Consider the following 21,831-nt stretch of genomic DNA (forward strand, 5'->3'; position numbering starts at 1 on the left):
TTTCTGAACTTCTCCACCAAGAGCAGATGCTCCTAGCTCCCTTGGAAATAACAGCCCACACTTTACTGGGAGAGAAACAATACTCCAGACTTGGAGATGTCGATTCTCATTCTTACCTCTTGGCTCTTGGCAGGGAAACATTCTAATGAGAAATAAGGGCAACATCATCTGTAAACAGTTAAGTAAACCCCCAAACCAGACATTCCCCCATACACAGGCATGACATGACAAATGACATTGTGTCCTTGAAAACCATGAACACAGGTGCAGACAAGATGCACTCTTGGTGGAGTTCAACTCCTGCCTTGTATGGATTCGATGTACTGAAAAGAATACCTCACACAAGGAACACATGATATGCCACCTGGAGAAGGCATATGAACACAAGAACAAGAACAAGAATAAGAATACCTCAGGAGTTTCATTTTGCCTTTCCTGTGGGTTTGGATTGCATATCACTATCTGCTGAAACAGCTCTTTGTAAGCTCTTTTTCAACGAATGATTCTGTATGCCCATTATTTATCCTTGTGTAAAATCTGTGTGGAAAGAAATCACTTGATCACCCGCAAAATCACATGCACCGCGGTTCGAATTCCTTCGAGCACCAGACACGTGAATAATGGGGTCAAAAGAATACGAGACGTTAGCCCATGTGTCCTACTAAATAGGTTCTTTCTGCTCGCTGCTTAGTACAGTTGAATTTACTTAATTATTTATTTAGAATCAATTACTTGTATGAGTTATAAATGCAGTCCAACATAAATCTTAAGCAATGAAAGCTTTTGGAATCAACAATTAATATATTTGAGGGGTTTAAACATTTAGAGGACACTATAAATACTATAAACCCGTGCAGTCAGGGATGGTGCGCACGATGTCATCTTCGTCGAAAGTAATACAGTACTTTCTTTAAAGACAGTTATTGATTCATTTATTGTGGTACAGTTCGCAACAGTTAGACAACCGATCGCTTTCCAGAATTAAACAGCAGCAGACAACACCCTACAGTAATAGCTGAACATCTAGGCACGGAGGAGAGGAAAATGAAAATTCGCAGTTGGAGAAAATGAATCTCTGTGGGCCCCCCAGGCAATGAGCTTGTGGTACAGTAATGACATTGAACGTCTGACAACCTCCGCAACCTCAATGATCCCGCATCATAGTTAAGAGTTTTTGGTCTGGAATCCGAAGATACTTTACGTATATTTCTTATTTAAATATGGATTTCCCCCTTAACTAGACCGTTTATGGAAACGTGTTATCTTGTGTTTTACAACAGGCCTGAACATTTAAAGTGCTGAATTAATTTAAGGTGTTTCGTGCCGCAGAATTAAGATCTTCAGGCAGTGATGCAGGTTGTCACGTGAGCTTCTGGACTGGATATAACGACAGCTCTTGACAAGGTACACACCCGCAGCCCATGGCATATTTCACAAATTATGTGATCCAATCCAGCTGTTAAGGTAATAGTACTTATAAAGAACGGTTGAAAATTAAATCGTCAAAACACACTGGTGTTCTATGAAACTCTAAACGCGAGAATTGCACTACAGCGCTGCAACTTACAAAGTTGCATTCTGTATTCATTCCGTGGGGGGGCACTGCAAGCCCATCTCAACTCTGGTTTGATCGCTTTCAAATGCACGACTGGGTGAGGTTTGGTGGGTGCAACATTGTATTCAGTTCCTGTTGCTGTTGCTTCTGCTATATTCTGGTTCTGGGCTACTTTGCATCATGTTCGGCGGTAGAGCTAAACCTAAGCCTAGGTCGGTGGCGAATCCACTGGATTCAGCTTCATCTTCACCCGGCGAGCGAATTTTGAAAGAATGTCACAGTCTGTATACCGACGCCGAGAACGGTAAAACAAAAAGAGCCTAGTTTGTTTAACGGGTGTAACATTAGCCTGCCAGTATCCGATTCTCACGGTCAAATTGGTTATGCAATGAACTGTTAGACAACAAGTGCAGTACTATTACTTTACTGTAAACGTCACGATGCAACGTAAAACGATTCAGTATTCTGATCAATAAAATGCTGAGGATTAGTCGCGTTTAGCTGTATACAAAAGTCGTCCGTGGCCTTGATGAACAGATAGCTGTTTCTGTCTGTCATCCTTGTCTCTAGCTTTGAACACACCAGGAGCAATGTTTTCCTGACTTCTTAAACAGGTCATTGATGGCTGTTCAGTGAGGTTGTTTTTTTTTTCCACAACAAAGAATTACAGTTTTGAGAAATTCCAACGTGTGCTTATTAAACCGCGAGACATGAACTCCTAAAGCAAAGCCTGTTGTTGAGAAAATGTGGTGCTTTATGTTTTATTTCTGTTTACGACATTGTGTTTTTCGGGGCGACATCGCTGGACTAGCGAGCAGTTATTACTCATGCGTTTTAAAGTTAGACGAAAAGTATGGCTTGCAAATACTCTTGCACATCTGACGTAACATCTCTTGCTCCTGGAAATTAAATTTGTTCTGACAGGAATTTTACTATGTCATATAATATACAGATCTTCTGAATGACTCATTCCTCGGTGAAAATAACTCACTTAATTGAACAAATTACTTGCTTATTTGATCAATACTTTACAAATGTTCTCAGTGTTTAGCAAGTTGTATTTAATGGTGACTGAAAATGTGCTGCACCTCTAGACCAATGTTGGAGATCCCTGACTCTGGTATTTTTTATGCAGTGTGAAAGTTGACTTTGACCTAAGTGATCTAGGGGTTTCTCTGAAGCCTAAATTCAGGCTCGTTCACGTGATTCAGTATCTCTCTGAAGATACTGATCACCTAAAGGAAAAAGACTTCCCAACTCTCTTAAATTTGCAGTGCACTAAGCTTTCCTTCATGCTTGTATGGAAATGTGGATGTGTATTTAGCATCGTATGAAGCTTTTTTTACAATATTAGTGTTACCAGGAGAACAACTTAGTATTCTAAGATGTAATGATTATGGGGCAGTATTGTACAGTAAGTAGTAATTAAGAATGATATATTCCACGATATCAAAATTAGTCTGTCTATTGTGGCACACAGTGTACTTCTGAGATTAGACCTATGTAAACATTATACACTTATACAGCGCTTTGCTGGACACTCCACTCAAAGCACTTTACAGGTAATGGGGACTCCCCTCCACCACCAGTGTGCAATCCCACCTGGATGATGTGACGGCAGCCATAGTGCGTCGGTACGCTCCACACACACCAGCTACTAGTGGGAAGGAGAACAGAGTAATGAAGCCAATTCATAGATGGGGATTATTAGGAGGCCATGATTGGTAAGAGGCAATGGGAAGTTTGGCCAGGACACTGGGGGTAACACCCCTACTCTTTTCTACAAATACCCTGTGATTTTTAATGACCACAGAGTCAGGATCATGGTTTTACATCTCATCTGAAGGAAGGCGCCTTTTTACAGTATAGTATCCCCGTCACTATACTGGGGCGTTAGGACCCACACAGACCACAGGGTGAGTGTCCCCTGCTGGCCCCACTAACACCTCTGAGTTGCAAGGTTATATGGCTGCTGGCCATATATTTTAACCATATAAACCAGGTTATTCAGTCAGAGAGTAAAAACATTCTAATCAATGCAAAGTAACTCTGCACCATATTCTAGGAAGTGTTTGAATGACTTATTTTTATTAACAGATAGTTTTGAATGAAGAGTAGAATGGATTTAATTGTCCATTTAAGCTTCCAAATATGCATAGATTATTTGAATTAATCCTACAGTTTTTTTTCTCCAGAGACCAGAAGGAAGCACATCCTTTGTATCTCACAAAGAGTAGACTGGATTTACAAGACAACAGACAAAGCAGGAGCAGAAGTAAAGAGCAGGCTGTCCAAGTAGATTACCTTGTTATTTGTAGCTCATTGGATCACCTGCGCTTCAATGGAAACAAAATGTGCTTAAACCTTTTAATGCAACTTGTATATGAGTGACTTGTGTGACTAAGTATAGTATTTTAATCTGATATTAAACTTGTAGACGGAAACTCTTATCCGGAAGTTGAGATTGTAAATGTACTCTGTGACCTGAGGAATTAGGCAAAGTGTGTTTTGAGATGGAAGGAATAACTTGGCTCAGGTTGGTAGAAGGAGTATCTTTTGAAAGCAGTTCTAGGCTCTTTTGGGGGAGAAAAAATATCTTAAGGTTATGTTTTACCTTTTTAAGAAAAGAATAAAGAATGAGGTTAAACTGAATTTGTTAAACCTAAACAGATATATTTTTTGTTTTAATTTTGAGCTGTGACACACACTTGTTCCCATACAATAGCCAAAACATTACAAATGTGGGCTGTAGAATGATACACAAGAATTGGGATGTTCTTCCCTTTTTTGTAAGATGAGACTGATACAATTATTGGATCTTTGTTGGTCATTTTATTTATCAAATAATTTGTCAGTACCATTTTCCTTTTTTGTATCTTGTTCTGAAACTGGAGTTAAAGGATTACAAGTGAAAGAGACAAGTGCCCTTTTGCGGGTTTTCTCCAAGACTAGATAGGGCTTAATTGAGCTCGCCTAGGAGAAAGACTTTGCAGATCAAGCCTTAAAAAGGCTATACTTTTTTGTGGGGGCCCTCAGTGTGTATTTAAATTCCCAGAAGCGTCCTACTTTTGGGCTGTATTGTATTCTCCGGTCCTGGTATCTTAGTTATAACTGAGGGACAGGGGGACTCAGCAGTTCACAGTGACGTTTCAGTCAAAAACTGATGCCTTCTTTAAATTAGAAACCCAGGCTTGGTCAAAAATAAATCTTGCCTCAATGGCTCAATGGTTATGAGAGCCTAGAAAATCAGTTTCCTTGAAAGGTCATCACAGCCTCTGGTTCAGTCATTTGGTGTCTGTGCTTGGCTGAGGAGACCATGTTGGGAGGCCACCATCTGTGAGATGATGATCAGACGTTGTTAGACCCAACATTATGAAGTCCGAACTGATGTGGAGTCCCCCTACTGAACCTACTAGAGTCTAGCAGCACATTTGTCAGGACAAGACAAGGGCAGATCTAGGAAGATCCCATTCAACGTGGAGGAGTGGTCAGACATCTCCTCTATGAGAAGTTTAACTCTTTATTGCCTCGGTTGTGCTCACACTACAAAGATTTATAGTGAATAGGACGTATGGGTTCCAACAAGTCTCTGCCCCCGTGTTACATGTAGACATGTTGAATATTTTGTTATAAGGTTGTCAAATTCTATGAAAGGTGTGTATGTATTAAATTGTGAAATTATCATTTTTTCAACCACGATGAGTGAAATAGGTTGAATAATGATTTCGCTACAACCTGACTCAAAAAGTTAAAGAAAAACTGCGTAATGGAGCTCAGAAAAGCACTTTTTTCATTCCTACAAAGAAAACCTTGCAGACTGTGCACTTTGAATGAGACGGATTCGATTACTAAGTGCAATACACAATGTTCAGTTTTAAGTTTATTTGTATTGATGAATATTTAATATGTTCCCATATTTCCATACTAAATCATCTCTTTGTCATGGGTCATCAAGCTCATGGATAAATGTGGGGGCTACTACATGTTTTTGTTCAGTGGTTTCAGAATCTGCACAACACTCCTTGCCATGATTTCACGAATTCCATATAATGTTATTGTTCAAATTAGTTACCTTTTGTGTTTCTAACTTGTTTCATGGCTGTTGTTTTTAACATTAACAGGACTAATAAAGATTGCAAGCAGTCTTGGCCTCCGGTTGCTGCCTCCCCGCAAGAAAATCACTGTGATGATTATGGGAAACCACTCTGCTGGGAAAAGCTCCTTTATTAACTGGTAATCAAACCTTTTTTCTAGAGTTTCAGGCATCAATAGCACATTCCCCTAGAGTTGTTACCACATAGAAACATTAAAACAAATGCTCAAAAAACACAATTAAATCTTAAGCTTTCTTTTAAGTGACTCAATCGTGAAGCTTGCTTCACTAATTGAACCAAAGTCCAGACTATTTGATCATTACAGTTCTTGTCTCGCTTTTAGGAAGAGTAGACAAGAAGCCCAGTATCCTGGCTAAATTCCACACTGGGCTTGCACAGTCTTGCATCTCTATATTTTCTACTTCAATTGGAGAAGCATTTTTCTCTGCTTCCACCTGTTCTGTTGTTGACTCATAATGGCTGACAAACATCACCCAGGTGGAGTGTAGCTGTACTTCAGTGATGGCTGAAGTGGGTGTGCTCCTATTTGTATGAAAGTTCCTTTGGAATGAAAAGAACAATATAAATTTGAACAACAATATTACAGTCCTAACAAAAGGTCAGGAGGTGATCCAAACCTCATCACTCCCACTTTTGCTTAATTATGTATAAAATTCGTCTCTCCATTCCATCTTCACCATTTCAGAAGCTCTCTGGCTGATCCCTCGCTAAAGGGATCTGGGGGGTCCAACAGTCCCATCCTTTTGAATGGGTTGTCATTCTCTACAGCCAAGTGAGTTACATAAATAAAACTCAATATTTAAATTATTCCTCTTCTTCACCTTAATTAGAGTCAGACCGAACTACTGAAACAAGAGTTATGTTTAACAGTGGATCTGAAGGTTTGAAAGACAAATTAGTAGAATTCCATATTCCATATTCTTAAAATTAAAAGTCTAACTTCCTTTATCTTTTGGAAGAGCATATATTAAATAAAGGCTGTTTTTCAAAGGCTTGAGGAGGGTTTGGAATCTCACTAGCCCCCAGACTGTAGATATGATTAGCTTACTGAACCATAGAAAGATATGCTTCATCTCTCTCATGACTTGGTCATGCAGATTGATGTTAACGCCATTTTAGCAGACACAGGCCAGCTAAATAGATTTTTCTTGGTTATCCATGGAAAGCAAAGGATGCCAGAATGTATGTGGATTTTCAGAAAAAAGAAAATGTTTCAAATTCTAATTTATATAGAGCAAGAATGTGCACAATGTATTCTGTCTGTGATCCTTTTATAAATCACTCAATATTCTCCTGTGTTTCCTTCCTCAGCGTACAGTACTAGTTGGGGGGAAAAAATATACCGATTAAAATTATCAGCTGTAGTACAGAACAACCTAAAAATAATAAAAGCTTGAATGATATTGTCCTGAAACTTAATTTAGACCTTTCCTTATGGACTTCATTGTGGATGCTGACTCACTGTAGCATTGGTGTCTAATTCCATACATCAATAATTTCTTGTTTAGCAAGGAACTGCTTTCTTTTCTCAGGGCTTCACTGACTTGATTTCCTTTTGAGTCTCATGGCTTAAATAGTATCTTGCGTGTGACCTTTTTCCCTCCTATTGCAGATTTTCTATGCAAGGGATTATTGTACAGTATATTGCATCAGGAAACTGCTCTGTAAGCAGTGGTCCAGATTCTGGTTCGTTATTGTGACTTGCACTGTAGTTCGCATCACAGCTGCTGAAATGGCTATAATTACAGGTATGTGGAAGAGCACATTCAGAAGACAGGAGTTGCGATTGAAACTCAAGGTTTCACTTTGGTCACAAGCGGTCGAAAACGAGAATCGCTCACGGTAAGTCTTCATTTCCTTGAGTGGGGTATGGTATCTCAGAATGAACTAAAGAAGGTTCAGGCTTAGTTTCATGCAGCTTTTAACTTGGTTTGTTTTTCTTTTTATACCTTACCAGTTCATTAACACCAGTTGTTTAATACACTTGGTTCACTTCTGCAATTCCAGCACCAGTCTGTCAGGACTATTGGATACTCCACTCTGCAAGCGCTACAGTGCTACTTCAGAAGGAGTGATGCAGAACTTGCTGACAGCACTGCTAGCCCACAGGGAAGCATTCAGTTCCAGGGGTGACCCTGTTTGCCTCTAGGCAAATAACCCAGCTGTGCTCGACAACCCCCACCACATCATTTAAGGGGTCTCTATTACAATCACTGAGCCCATGCTTGAACCAGCAATGTGTGAATTAAGGAGTCCATCTGTCCATTTTCTGCACTCTTCATCCAGTTCAGGGTTGGGGTCGGGGTGGGGGAGGAGCCGGAAATCTATCCCAGCAAGCAACGGCCGCAAGGCAGGATACACCCCTGGCCAAGCCCCAGCACTGTGAGGCTGCAATGCTAGCCACTGCACCACTGTGCTGCTCTTAAAGGGTTCAAATCTCTCTATAACCGGGTAGCTATATTGGTTGCTAGCTCCGTGTCCTGCCTTTTCTGGAGGGAAGATTTTACAACTGTAATAAGATAATGCACAAAGAGTACAAAAAGGCAGCTGTGCTCATCTTTCAGGAGCTGTACCTTAATATATTCTAATTCTTCCGAATTCCACATTTCCTGGAGGATGGAGTGTCCCGTTCCCTGTGCTCTGGCTCCTCTCTGCACCACGTTTAGCTTTGAGCATGAGGTTTATGTACAGCACTTATTTCCCTCGTCAGTATTTCTGAGTACAGTTCTGTAAAGCATGGCATATAACTGCCCTCTGTATTATCCCTTGTATAATTTCCCCCCTCAAGTTCAGATATACTGAGTTATTCAAAACAATTTATTGGATTACAGAGGTTAAAAAAGTGTTGTTGTGTTTATTCATTTTAGTTTGTTGTCGAGAACAGAGTGCTTTTAATATAAATGTTGGTAGTTACACATACTGTACAGTAGTTGGCATTCATCCTTTATTTCAGTGATGTTGATCATCCATTTGTCTTTATCTCTGCTTGCCCTCTATGAGTCATAAATTATCATGAACTCATGACGTTTTGGATGACTTCATTTGAGAGAGTTCTCTATACCATCAATTTATGACATACAGTCAAACAACGATTTACTGGAATCAACAGAACTAAAGTAGTGCAGGGAAAAGTCATGCTTAAGATTCCTTGAATGAGGCTGGAGAGCTCTTTTCTGCCAACTATACCTTTATTGCTTATAGAAGCAATATACTGTAACTATTCTAATGGCACACACTCCCTGAGTGGTTGTTGCTAAGCTTGCATCATATTTTAGAGGAGCTTTATAGCGAAGGGTAAGGCGTTGGCTGCTGTCTGCAGCAGATCCAGTCAGACAGTTTGTTGAGGCACGAGTAAAGGAGATGAAGATGAATAATGTAATTACACCCAGGACCCGGACCGAGAGGATTATCTTCTATATACAGGGACGGCTTAGCTGGCCGGCTCAGCTTAGCTCCACTGCTAAAAATCCAGACATAGATTTCAAGCATGCCTGCCAGGTTACAGAAAAGAAAGTAGACTATTTGGTGACTCTCTTAAATCCTTAACGTACATTTTTTACAGTGTTTTTCCTGTTTTACTGTCTCTGTCCAGGGCAATGCAACGCTTCATCTCTACCCTCATTTCCGACCTCTTCTGGAGTTTGAAGGTAGGTAGTTTTTTAGGAAGCCAGTCATAAGAAATAGCTGTCTTTCTACCATTGCTGTAGGTTTTCCCTTCTGGCTATACATGTACAGTATATAGAGTATATATATATTTTCGGTTTTCTTAGATACTGGGTAATAATATAGAGTTAATCATGCTCCTAATGTCTTAATATTTAATATAGTGGTTTTACTTAATTAAATTATCCCTATCTGACTCAGCCAAGTATGCAAATGTTCTAAGAGGAGATTTCCTACAAAGGCCAGATCAATGAGTGACGTAAATTCAAATTACTTTACAGGAAAGTCACAAATCTTGAGACTTAGGTTAGATTTAGTGAAATTACAGCAGAGATTAAAAACCTTAATCTTTCTGTCAAACCCAATTTTTGGGGGAAATGCAAAACGGTTTGGAAATAACTAAAAATATCTAGCGGATGTATACAAAAATGTAAATGTTACCTTTTTTTGTTTAAAAGCATTATATAATAATCTGCAGTTGATGTAAGGTGTTCTGCTGTGTGTCCAAATCTACAAAATTAAAATGGAATTGGAAAAGAACACCATATAAGCTATCGTGTCTAGAGCACTGTCTGTTCATAACTCGTATTTTGTGTGCACAAAATGAATATTTGCATTCCTGTGTACCTGCAGCAGTCTTATTTGTATTTGAGCTATGACAGTTCATGCCAACGATGAAAGCAATTCTGTGAGTCACAGCTTGTCATTCTCTAGGTAAAAGCTTGAAAATCCAGACCTTTTAATGAACATGAATTATCCGTCTCACATTGTCTGGTAATATTTATTTCTTTTACTTTTTCTCACCGAAAACAAATAATGGGCAGTGTTGTCTTACAACTGTTTCAGTTTTGAATTTCGAGATTCTTTTCAACTATAGTAAGCTGTTATATGCTTAAGAATGCCTGAAGCAATAGCAGCAGGTGTAGTTTTTGCCCCTGTTTTGCTGTAGAACTGTTGGCACTCTTTCTAATCAGACTGGATGCAAATAATTCTAAATGCTTTGTTTAACAGTAGTAGGTTTTGTACCTTTTCCGGAAAACTCAGAGCTTTTTATGCGATTATCTAGAAGTTGGGAACTATTATTCCTCATGACAAAGCTTTTTCATGGTCTGTAAGATGCCTGGGATCCTTCAGTACAGATATGTTAGAGTGTGAGTCACTCACACAAGTAATAAAAGGTGGGAGTTGAGAAAAATGCTGGAGAGGGCTGGAGTTTCTCTATAGACATTGCTCTGAAATGATACCTCAGTTCGAAAGATGTGGACCTGGTCCACAAAGTGTTTGGCGTATTAGGTGGTGATAATAAACTGGGAAGGAGTTAAAATCTGACAGAAAACGACTCTTAAATATGTATTAATCTTATTAGTTTTATGCAGGTGGCATAAAGAAAACGTCACCTTGCTACCTCCTTGAGTCAAGCCTTTTTTTACTTCTGATGATATGTGTGTATACAGTATGCATATACAGTATTTATCAATGCAAGGCTTTTTGCTTTGTAGTGGCGTTTTTCATACATGGATTATACATGTATTATCTGTAGTGATCTGATGTCATTTTTTCACGGTGTTGACAATACAGAGTTAATGGAGCACAAAAGGATGACGCAAATAAAAGCTTTTATAAACAGAATGTGAATCTGAAAGGAAGGCGATTATGACTCAGCACACTGCTTTTTTTTAAAAAAAAATGTCTATACGTCATTACTTTAATTCTGTTATTAAATATCCAACAAATATGAATTTGCTGAAGGGTGAATTCAGGTCTGAATATCTTATTTGAACAATGGAAGCATCCTAGAATAAGATTAATACCTAAAAAGCCGATGAATGATCTTTCTCAAAAGATTAGACAAAAATGGATGTCAAAAGGGTCTTTCTATGAAGTACAGGTAAAAAACAAAAAAGAACTTAAGCAGAATTACAATTTTGTGTCAAGTCCAAATTCTTTATTGAAGCAGTTTGCATTTGGGGTTGACCGACTTTCACTTTGGTAGACTCAGGAGACAGGAAGTGAGTTAATGCTCATTTACTTAAAGGCAGCCATGTGGAGTAGTACTGTAGTTAGGGTTCTGGACTCATGCGTGGTTCAAATCCCAGGCAAGAAACTGTTGTTGTACTGCACCTCTTCACTTGAATTGTTCCAGTTAAATAGTCAGCTGTATAATTGTATGAAAATGTAAATTGTTTTAGGTAAAAGTAGGAGCCAATTTGAATTAGTAAGTACAACTTCAAGGCTGTGTCATGCTTAGATCTTCATTTAGTTTATTGTCACTATCTCTGTCCTGCAAAAGATCCAACTTGATATGGCATTTTCCTGAAAAAACACCTTTTTCTTTAATCCACCATTGACCATTTGCATTTTTTTAAGCCACTGCCATCCCAGATATCTTTCTAGAAAAGGGGAGCTGACGCCCCAATTTCTCAGACCAGTAATTAAATGACAGTAACAAAATAAATTCATTGACAGTAAAGAAAAAAAAATCAGAAATCCGAATTAAGCACAAAATCGTGAACTTTGTGATAGTACTGTAAATCGCTGTGTTGTTGCCAACCTCTGGTCTCGCCATGGGTGACAATGACAGTTCCCACGAACCGCAACATGAAGTAGCTCTTCCTGCTCACTCGTCCTGACCATAATGACTAATGTAATGTGATGTACTGTACAAGTGAATACGTAGAGGTTGTGTAGCAGACATTTCACCTTTCAGAAATTCCAACGTGATCTGCATGCAGAGTTAACAAGTAAGTAGTATTTGTTTGAAAAAGTCTCGAAATTGTTAGCAATGTTTCTATTGGATTAAGAGATGTATTCACAAGCTTACTTCTTTACAATGAAATAAAGCTGTGTCACGTCACTGGAAGTTTTATTGCCTCTTTCTGAGTCACAGAACATGGTGCTGGGCTTACCTGGAAATTTAGTCTGTTATGTGATGTAAATTGGAGGCTTTGCAAGTCACTGAGCATATTTTACTTTTATTGCAATTTAAATTGCACTCATCACTGCTGATTCTTTCTAACCCTAAAACATAAAAATAGCCTTGCAGTTCCCCCTTGAAATGAGCCAGGTGCTTGGACTGGCAGGAGAAGAGTTAATGTCCTCTACCCAAGTGTAATGGCAGTAAATCTCTGAGCATGAGTTTGAAGCGGATATTAAATTTTGTTTGGTAACCTTGCTGGGAGGATCTAGACATATTAAACCATTCATTTGATTCAGAGATTGGTGACAGAAATGTGTTGGGTGCTTTTGTATCAGAGAAATTGATGATGCAGTTCAACAGCTGATAGTCTTTTCAAGAAGGGCTCACTGTGACAATAAAAGGCGTGCCTGTAATCAATATCAATGCCTGTGGACAGCTGCAGTCAAAGGGTTTGAGTATATTAAACATGTGTGGGTTACAAAAATGAAAAAATGTTTAAAGAAATCAGTGTCATTCCAAAACTCTTACTTTTTGTTCTATTTATTGGAGCCGTTGTACTCATGATTGTACGTGATGGAGAGTTACTCCACAGTCGTTCTTCACTGGCTAGCTTTATTTTTCTGTCCATGTAAAGCTGCCAGTTGAAGAGCTGTTGTGGGTGACCATGACAACAGAACTGGTGCAAAGACTGACAGTTCCTCTGAGCTGGATGTCTGTACGGTGTATTGTAGAGGCAACTGTTTTGAACTGAACAGTTTTTTAATTAGAAGCTGTCACCAGCTAAATTAACAATGCCCTTTTATGCTGGTGAATAGAAATCCTAGAGCATACAGGTTCCAATTCCAAACGTGCCGTTTGAAAAGGACAAGAAGCACCTAGCTATGTTCCCTTAGAATATTCATATTATGGCAACCATTGGGGAAAAAATGAGCATAATACACACAAACAACAGGACACGTTGCCTTAAAGTGTGGTAAATGTGTACCGTGTTTAGTGGAGACCATCCGATGTCAAACCTGTGGCACATGCAAACCGCACTTTTATGTATGCATGCAGTTTATATATCTTCTAGGTGTCTCCGATTACCTCTCTGCTGAGATCTCCACTTCCAAGCAGAAGAAATTTAGCTTGGTGACGTTTGTTGACACTCCAGGCTTGGTGGATGGTGATATGAAGTACCCCTTTGATGTGAACAGTGCCATGATATGGTTTGGTAAGTCTTGCTGTCCTTTAAAATGTTGGTTTAATAAGCAGTTATTGGGAAGATATTTAGCCACAATATTCCAACTTTAGGAAATGCAGGGCACAGCACTTGTTTTCAGTTTCATTGTTGTTGCTTTTGAGATGTGCACTATATCGGAAGATGCCCAAAATATTGTTAAAGAAAACATTATTCTGAAAAAGAATACAATACTTAATCAGAACTGTCTAGAGATTTCAAATAAGATTAAAAAACATTTAAGAAAATGGAATATCCTTTGTGATGCATTATTTGTCTTTTGTATAGGGGAGCAAGCTGACCTCATCTTCGTTTTCTTTGACCCAATGGGTCAGGCCCTGTGCAAGCGCACTCTGAATATCGTGGAGAAGCTCAACGAGAGCTGTGGGGATAAATTGCGATTCTACCTCAGTAAAGCTGATGAGGCTGGCCATGAGACAGACAGGCAGGTAAGGCAATCCTGAATGGTGAAGCTGGCTTCCTTATTGGCTTCTAGTTTTTCTTGTTTTCCTCTTTTTCTTTTTTTGGCCATGCTGTGGCTATGAAAATAGACAAGTGACAATTGTGTATATCCAGTTTATCTTGCCTTGAAATTTTCCGCTGTGGTGTCTCTGAGAATATGAAAGTTCTGCACAGTCACATTACAGGGAAATTTTCCTTCCATTGTGCGTTGAATTACACATTATCCTAAACAACTGTGAAACTGAGCCATTTCTGCTTATGTATTAACAGGAAATATCTTATACCCTCTGATTAGAAATTGCTCTTCTCCGTTTCCTTACAGAGAGTGATGATGCAGATAGTTCAGGAGCTTTGCCGGAGACCCGGTTTAAACAAATGTGGATTTGAAATGACCACAATCTACATACCCAATCCACAGAGGGTAAGTCGTTTCACACTGAGAGAGTGTAGTGAGTGCTTAGGCTGTATTTCTTTATTTGGATTTTTTTGTTTGCCTGGTTCAATGTACACTAAACTACCTCCTATTTGGGAGAAATGGGGGGGGGGTTCTGGGTACAAGGCTTTTTCGGATAGATGACATGAAAGCAAACTGATATGTAATGACACCTAGCCAAAAGCAAAGTGAGTAGGACAATGCCACAATTATAAAGAAAAACTGAAATGAAGTCATGTACAGTATTATAGTAATGTAATCCAAATATGGTAAAAAGTACAAAAAAATTATGGCGCTTGCCACCCCCTGACGAAGCGTCACCAGCATAATAAAATAATCCTGGATGCTTAACTATCACTTCACTTAAACTTTTAACATCTGACATGAAAGTTAAAGCAACATAACAGTCCTTAACACTACACTTTTGCACATTTATACTTACGCACACTCAGGTTTTGCCTTGTCAGGGTTGTGAATGGATGGCGAGCGTGAAGGCAGAGGTGAGACACATCCAGCAGGGGGTGCTAGAGGAGGAGGAGGAGGATGACTTGAGGTTGAGAGAACAGGATCAATTACTGTACTGTTGCTAATCAAAACACTGCTATACTTGCAGGACTCAAAATATTTTTCTAAGTGCTCATTTTCTATTTTTTTTTTCAGTTGCTTGAGGTTTCCAAATGCTTGATTATCAGATACAAGAGAGTTTGCTGTATTTTGTTTGAATCTCTGTACATTCCACAAAACATAACTCCAGTCGGCCAGCACAGTTTGTTCTCTCTTTCGTTCCCTATACATCTTCCTTTAGAGCTCTGCAGTCAGTGATATCTTGATATATTAGGGTTACAGTCTGTGGGGTGGTGAGAAGTGGCTTTATTAGGAGAGCCAGCTGGAATGTGGAAAAATCTGTTCAATAATAATAATAATTAATAATTGCTTACACTTATATAGCGCTTTTCTGGACACTCCACTCAAAGCGCTTTACAGGTAATGGGGACTCCCCTCCACCACCACTATGGTAGATGGTAGAGTGAGGTGCATAAGGTCAGATTAAATTATAATGTTGATTCAGTCAGCTCGTTTCCCGGACAGTGTGAAGTTTCACCTGAGGTTAACAACTGAATGGAGATTAACCTGAGCCCTAGAATTTTTCAGTGTATTATTTAGGGCTCCCATTCAGTTGGACAGCCTACTCATTTGCTGTCTAAAAGCTTGTTTTAGTCCAAAAATAAATTAATAACAATAGACGAATGTAGCTGGCCGTGCTAGGGATTCAGCTGAATTGTTTGGTTTTGTCGACTCGTTCCAGTCCACCCGGTGTGCGAACCATATTGATGGAATGTGCCAAACAATTGAGAAGACCATTAACCAGGCTGTCCAGAAAACCCTGGACCAACTGGAGAAGGACTGTGACCTGATATCCAACACAATCAGCAATAAATTTGTACAAGACAGGTATGCTAGACTTTTAAATTAATCTTGTTTGTGTATCCCTGATCATTTTTTTTCTCTTAACCTTCTCTCTTTTAGGTATTTTATTTTTTGTACCATCTTCAGTTTAAAAGACCTCACCAACAATGCTGGTTATTGTGCTTCGTATTGTTTTTCTCTTCTTTCCAGAGAACTCGAGAGCTACAATAAAAGAGCTTGCCTTCACTCTCTCCTGTTTGGCACACTGGGGGTTCTGTTACCTTTGTTGTTCATCTTCAGCTTTGTGCTGAACATTTTGGCCAGAGAGGCTATAGAGGCAGTGATTGGTGAGGGTATGGCCAGCATTCTCTCCATAAGTACGGTATGTGTCTCACAAACAGGTTACAGTAGAATTGGAAATGTCAAATTCTGTTGGCTTTTGATTGGGCATTATAACGCCAGCTGCAGTAGTGAACAAAATGTTGTTTCTTATTGTATTTATTTTTCTCCGTTCTGCTTTTTACCATGTTCTCTCTTGTCCTTCTTTGTCATTAATTCAAAATCCAATAAAGCTTTTAATACCAAAACAAGAATATGGCTAAGTCCCTGCTTACAATCTAACATCTAGTGTGATATCTGAGTTGCCATGTTTTTATTACTGTAACTTAATTTCCTTGCTTATCAGTTATCTCCCATATAAAGTAATATCAGTTTAACAAGCACTGACAACATTCATTAATTAAGAATGCTTTGTTCCCTTTCTTTTGTATTATTCTGCTTTAACAGTCTGGGGGGAGATGAACTGTAACAGCAGATAAAAATGGACATGCAGTTAGATTTTGAAAATTCCTTGGAGAAATATGCTTTTGTTTTCTGAAACAAGTATTTTATAGCTAAGAAGAAATGGGTCATACAGAGAATTCAGAAGACTGTCAGTGCTACAGGTTCATTTCATTTAGTTCAAGTCTTCAGTTTGAAAACTCTGTGTTATTTTTTCAGTAGATGAATATCTGACTTCATTTTAAATATTTTAATGAGGCAGGAGTCAGATACATTTGTAATATGTAATCTAAAATTAACATGGTGTGTTTATTTAAAAAAATACTTGTCTGTTTTTAAATAATTCATTACTTTTGAGTGGAGAATGTCCTGTTAAGAAGCTCTTTTCTGTCTGTATCAATAGGGCTTGATGTTGACTCTGTGGGACTGGATACCAGAAGAGAGACAGATTTTATGTATATTAATATTAGGAGCCCTCTCTTACCTTTGTATTTACTTGGCAAAATATCATGCAGGGTAAGCAAACGTTTTTCTGTCTATAATGCAATTTGATGAGTGAGGTCTGTTTTTGCTTGGGAGCAAGAATCTCATGTACTGTAATCTGTTGTGTGGCTGCCCCTTCACAGCAAGGCAAACCGAACCCTCACGAAGAAAGAGAAGAGGTGCCTTCTAGACTATAGTACTTACCTACAGGATGTCGTGAAGCAGAAGAAGGTAATTTTTACTGACATTCATCATCTGATCCTGTATGGCCTTAACAAAATGTATTACAGTATGTACAAAGATTGAACGTAGGCCAAATGAAAAGTCAAGAGGTCACATGTATCATCTGAAGGGTTGAATTTTCAGGAGGTGTTGGTACAGTACGTGGTTAGGGATTGGACAGTCTCGATGTCCACTGGTAGTGTGTCCCTCCAATGAGGTGTGAGTGTGGACAAGCAGCAGACTCAGATGAAGATAAATCGACTCAGCAGAGATGGCTAATCGACTAATAACAGAGAACAGCGAAAGGGTTGTGGATGACCAAGAGATGAATATGCAATGATATTCAGTGTCTCTAACACTGAGGATCTAAAATAAAAGTTTTCATACATGTATTACTTATGAAGTGTAGAAAAATAACTGGACCATACAGATGAAAAACGAAGTGTATGTTCCTGCAGAGCATATTAATTATTCTGTCTCAAAGCTTATAGTCTGTGCTTGCTGCTGCATAACCACATTCATACAAATACCTAAGCTAAAATTGCTGAACAACTTGTTCAGATTTGCCAAAATTGTCTGTTCTTGGACTCTGCATGCTTAAACAACAATGCTTAATCTTCCCCACTGCTGGTTTTCACTGCTCTCATTTTTTTTTTAAAACAGAAGCAGCTTTATGGCGAGTATCTGCGTCAGTGTGCTGCAGATTATGACCTGGGCTAGACATGCACCTCAGCCAACTCCTGAAGAGGATGATCAAAAAGCACTTGAGCTCTACAGATGAACAAGCAAGTAATTATTTTTATGTGAAATCAAATGTAGCATTTTAGTATGATATAGATTTTTTTTTATCTTGCGTTTAAATTGTTAAATAATGTAAGCTATATAAGAGATAAGATCACTTTATTGGCCACATTTCTTCTATTAGGAATTTGTCTTTTCGCATACCCCAGCTTGCTCTCCTTGAGACGCACAGACAGGGAGAGAAGCTTGGGGTCAGAGCGCAGGGTCAGCCATTTCTACAGCGGTCCTGGAGCAGTTGGGGTTAAGGGCCTTGCTCAGGGGCCCAACGGAGTAGGATTCCTCTGCCGGCTGTGGGATACGAACCAGCAACCTTCCAGCCACAGGCGCAGATCCTTAGCCTTGGAGCCACCACACCGCCCTAATAGAGATTCAATTTACTTCTATATAAAAAGACACTGAATCCACAGGATGCCAAGTCTTGAGGCTACAGTGGACAGCTGCCTGGAAGTTGTGATTATTCCTGGAATTTCCTCAATGTGGAAATCTTAATACACCTACTCTAGGCTGGGCTGCTGTTTAATGGACAACACACACATTGTTTTGTTAAAATAAGCTTTGGAATTTCCCTGCTTTGCAAATAACACTATTCATTCCAAAGAACAAACAGAAAAACATGAATTAATAATATACAGGGTACCTATTTGTTATAGGTATATGTTCTCAGTAAAAATAGTGAGATACCGAAGTGCCTTATGGATGGATGGAAGTCAACAATTATTAGTAAAGACTTGGCATAGTTTCTCACGAGGTGTGACTTCCAAACTAACAATAAGCATGTGAAACTGAATGAGAGAAACAGTAATATGATAATAAAAAACTGTTCAGGAGATGATGAACAAAATGAGACTACTAGAAACTAGAAACCTGACTACTAAAGAAAAAGAAAGGAGTTTCAGGTTTTTTTAAAACAAAAATGAAAGCAAGCATTGCAAACTCAAAATGAATTAATGGATTTAATTAATTCAAGACAGTCTGTGGTCTTTTTTCAGTTTACTCTTGAATGCATCAGCCAGTTTGAAGGATTGCACTGTACCTCATTTCTCTCATCTCTCCTCATTGCGCTACAGTTTGGAGACGAGCAAGATGTGCTTCTGGGCATTCTTAAAATGACCTTTGTGAAACTTTCATGTGATGTAGCATTTATGTTGACTGTGATTTATTGAATAGCTATAATCTTTGATTTAGTTGGAGTGTATATTTTGATGTTTCCTGCTATGTTGTGAAAGTATACTAACCTAAAGCATGAAACCTGAGGTTCATAAAGAGAGTCATTGATACCCTGAGATCCTGCCTTTTAACTGAGCAGCTTTTTTTCTTTGTAATGCCTTTTGTGTGGTTTTGATTTTAAATGTAGGGAAAGCTTGCAAGAGCTTTTGCATAGATCCAGTCCTGACCACTAATTAGATCTACGGTGTTTAGGTAGTTCCAGTAGGGAGCTGCGTCAGCATGCGTAGGCTGCAAAGGAACAAGTAAAGGTTTATTCCCTGCTGAAACGAGAAGAAAGGAAACAACGTGGCTATGGAGACTTCCGGTGTTTAGCTCTACCTTCTCTGTCATCCAGACAAGTCTATATAAATCTTTCTAGAATTTGTATAACTGTGTATTATTTTGATCTAGTTCTTTATTTTCATCAGAAGGAATCAAGACTGCAGCTACTGTATAGGAAAACAGCGCAACATTGTTTCTCAGTGGCCAGTACTTTTTTCCACAGTGCAGACAAACATTTATTTTTTCTCATGCAAAAATATCTAATTCAATTCAGGGTTTTATACAGGATTTTACAAGTCTTTATTTAATTAAACAGGTTTTCCATTACAGCGGGACTTACTTACAGTAAACTCAGACACTCTGTGTTGCTCATCCTCCAGTTTGGACCAGTCTGTTATGTGTCCTACTATCTCAGTTGCCATCTTCAAATCGGCTTTTGTATGAATAAACTACTAGTAAAAAAACCCACAAATTTTGCCATAATCCTTTCTAGGAATAAGTATTGATTATCATGATGGTCACTTGAATGGACACATTTTTATCACAAAAAAAAGACATTTACATCCCTTAAGAGTTCAAAGGATATAAATGTCTCAGTGTTACCAGACACTGTTTAAGAACCCTCCTGTCATTTTATTTTTTCCCAAGAGTCAGTGCATTGGTTTGACTTTTTCCAACTGAAGCGTTGCTCATGACGGCTAGGACTTGCAGAAGAAAAGTTTTTTTTTTCTCACAATGTCGGTTTTCCATGAAGTGTGCGGTAATAATGTGTCCGGAGTAACCAACATGGGAGTATTTTGACTTGGCCTTTTTAAAGAATTACCTCTTTCATGGCTGTGTGATATATTCCCTGTTTCAGTTTTTTGTCAATCTAAAGCCTTTAATGGTGTACACTTACTATGTTTACAATAGTGTTCAAGTGTCCAAGAGCCACATGAGTCACAGCAAACAACTTTTAATGCAGTATGTCCATGAACCTGAAATTGTCTTGAAACTTACCATTAACTATCTCAAGGGGTTTTGCTGTTTTGTTCTCAAACGTTATGTCTGCTAGATGGGAACTATTTGAATAATGTATTTATTTGTTTAACTTTATTTTAAATTACTTATATAAATTCTGATTTAAATGATTGTTGCCTGAACATTAAAGATCTGCCTAGTGATAAGAAGACCAGTCATTGATGAAGTGGTTGGTTATAGGATAGTTTGCTTTTTTGTTTAAAGTTATAAAAGCAAATGTAACTTTCTATGGTTATATATGTTTGTATACATTTTTCAGACTTTTATAATAAATCTTTTGAAATCTTTGGCATTTTCACAGATCTAGGCTGTCTTTCTCGCAGTTGCTAATATTGGAATGCTGTGTTACAACATTTACTTGTACCATTGTTGCCTTTGTCTTTCCAATCTAATTGCACTTTGCTTCTATCATTTCACATTGGCCCTTTCTTTTCCAGAATTTAAAAGGAAACCTTTTGCCTAGTTTTACTTGTATTCTCAAATATCAGGTTATTAAACTTAAATTTGTATCCTTTGGCTCTCTATGCACTTTGTTCTATTTAAAAGCACACTTGGGTTTTGCAAAACATGTTTTAAACCTTGAACAGCAGTCATTTTCTTTATTATTCAGGTGAATTCCCACAGCATCATGGAGGAACAGTGAGGTGCAATTGAAATCTTTCATGTTGAAAGCAGAGCTGAATCAAGTAACACCCAGTATTATTGTATTGCGGTTTATAGTTTTTGAAGTGTGCATTTTTATTATGTGAACCACTGACATGGTAAAACAGGAAATTCCTTTGACAATAAACAAAAATTGCCGTGCTTTAGTGTAGTTGTCTTACACAGCATGACATAAAACTAATATTTTGGAACAGCAATCGGTTGTTTTGTTCTGCACCAAATTAATCTGGTCAATAGTGTAGAGCAGTGATATGAGTCTAGACTCCTGACTAGACTGTAGTGGGTTCAAATTCGGAGTGGAGGTGCTCATCTATCATACTATACCTTTGAGCAAGTTACTGCCCTCAAATCTGTCCAGGCAATACCACACTGTGTAATTGGGTCTCCGGACTGTTGTTGATGTAAATGAGACTTAATTTTTAATTGACATACCAGGTTTAATCAGTTGCACAGCATTGTGGTAGGAAAATAAAAGCAACAAATTTATTTTTGGAGGAACAAATCCAAAATAGCCAGACATCTAAAACGTTTGCTCCCTGAGTTAGTAACAGTTTCATAAAGAAGCCACATCTACCAAAGTATCTGTTTTTTTTAGAGCAATTA

At 38.5% G+C, this 21,831-nt stretch overlaps 1 protein-coding gene across 5 annotated transcripts in view; it reads left to right on the forward strand.

The window, feature by feature from the left end:
• The first annotated feature begins 1,645 nt into the window (after window positions 1-1,645).
• The window catches only part of LOC148641539 (uncharacterized), a 56,765-nt gene continuing 36,579 nt past the window's right edge, over window positions 1,646-21,831 (forward strand). Inside the window, exons 1-13 of one of the 5 annotated variants that reach the window (XR_015929842.1) lie at window positions 1,646-1,859; window positions 5,677-5,788; window positions 7,419-7,512; window positions 9,263-9,317; window positions 13,323-13,463; window positions 13,758-13,918; window positions 14,254-14,352; window positions 15,671-15,816; window positions 15,982-16,153; window positions 16,955-17,067; window positions 17,178-17,265; window positions 17,920-18,045; window positions 18,182-21,074. Coding sequence is in view for 3 of the 5 variants with exons in the window: in XM_088618378.1 (XP_088474504.1) it covers window positions 1,736-1,859; window positions 5,677-5,788; window positions 7,419-7,512; window positions 9,263-9,317; window positions 13,323-13,463; window positions 13,758-13,918; window positions 14,254-14,352; window positions 15,671-15,816; window positions 15,982-16,153; window positions 16,955-17,067; window positions 17,178-17,265; window positions 17,920-17,976 (1,362 nt within the window). In the remaining 2 variants the exon portion in view is untranslated. Of the gene's footprint in view, window positions 1,860-5,676; window positions 5,789-6,355; window positions 6,443-7,418; window positions 7,513-9,262; window positions 9,318-13,306; window positions 13,464-13,757; window positions 13,919-14,253; window positions 14,353-15,670; window positions 15,817-15,981; window positions 16,154-16,954; window positions 17,068-17,177; window positions 17,266-17,919; window positions 21,075-21,831 lie in introns of those variants that run through there. The other 4 variants (XM_088618379.1, XR_015929841.1, XM_088618378.1 and 1 more) reach the window with 4 other exon arrangements.

This window comes from Lepisosteus platostomus, chromosome 24 (genome assembly GCF_059453375.1).
Source record: "Lepisosteus platostomus isolate fLepPlt1 chromosome 24, fLepPlt1.hap1, whole genome shotgun sequence".
Classification (NCBI taxonomy): domain Eukaryota; kingdom Metazoa; phylum Chordata; class Actinopteri; order Semionotiformes; family Lepisosteidae; genus Lepisosteus; species Lepisosteus platostomus.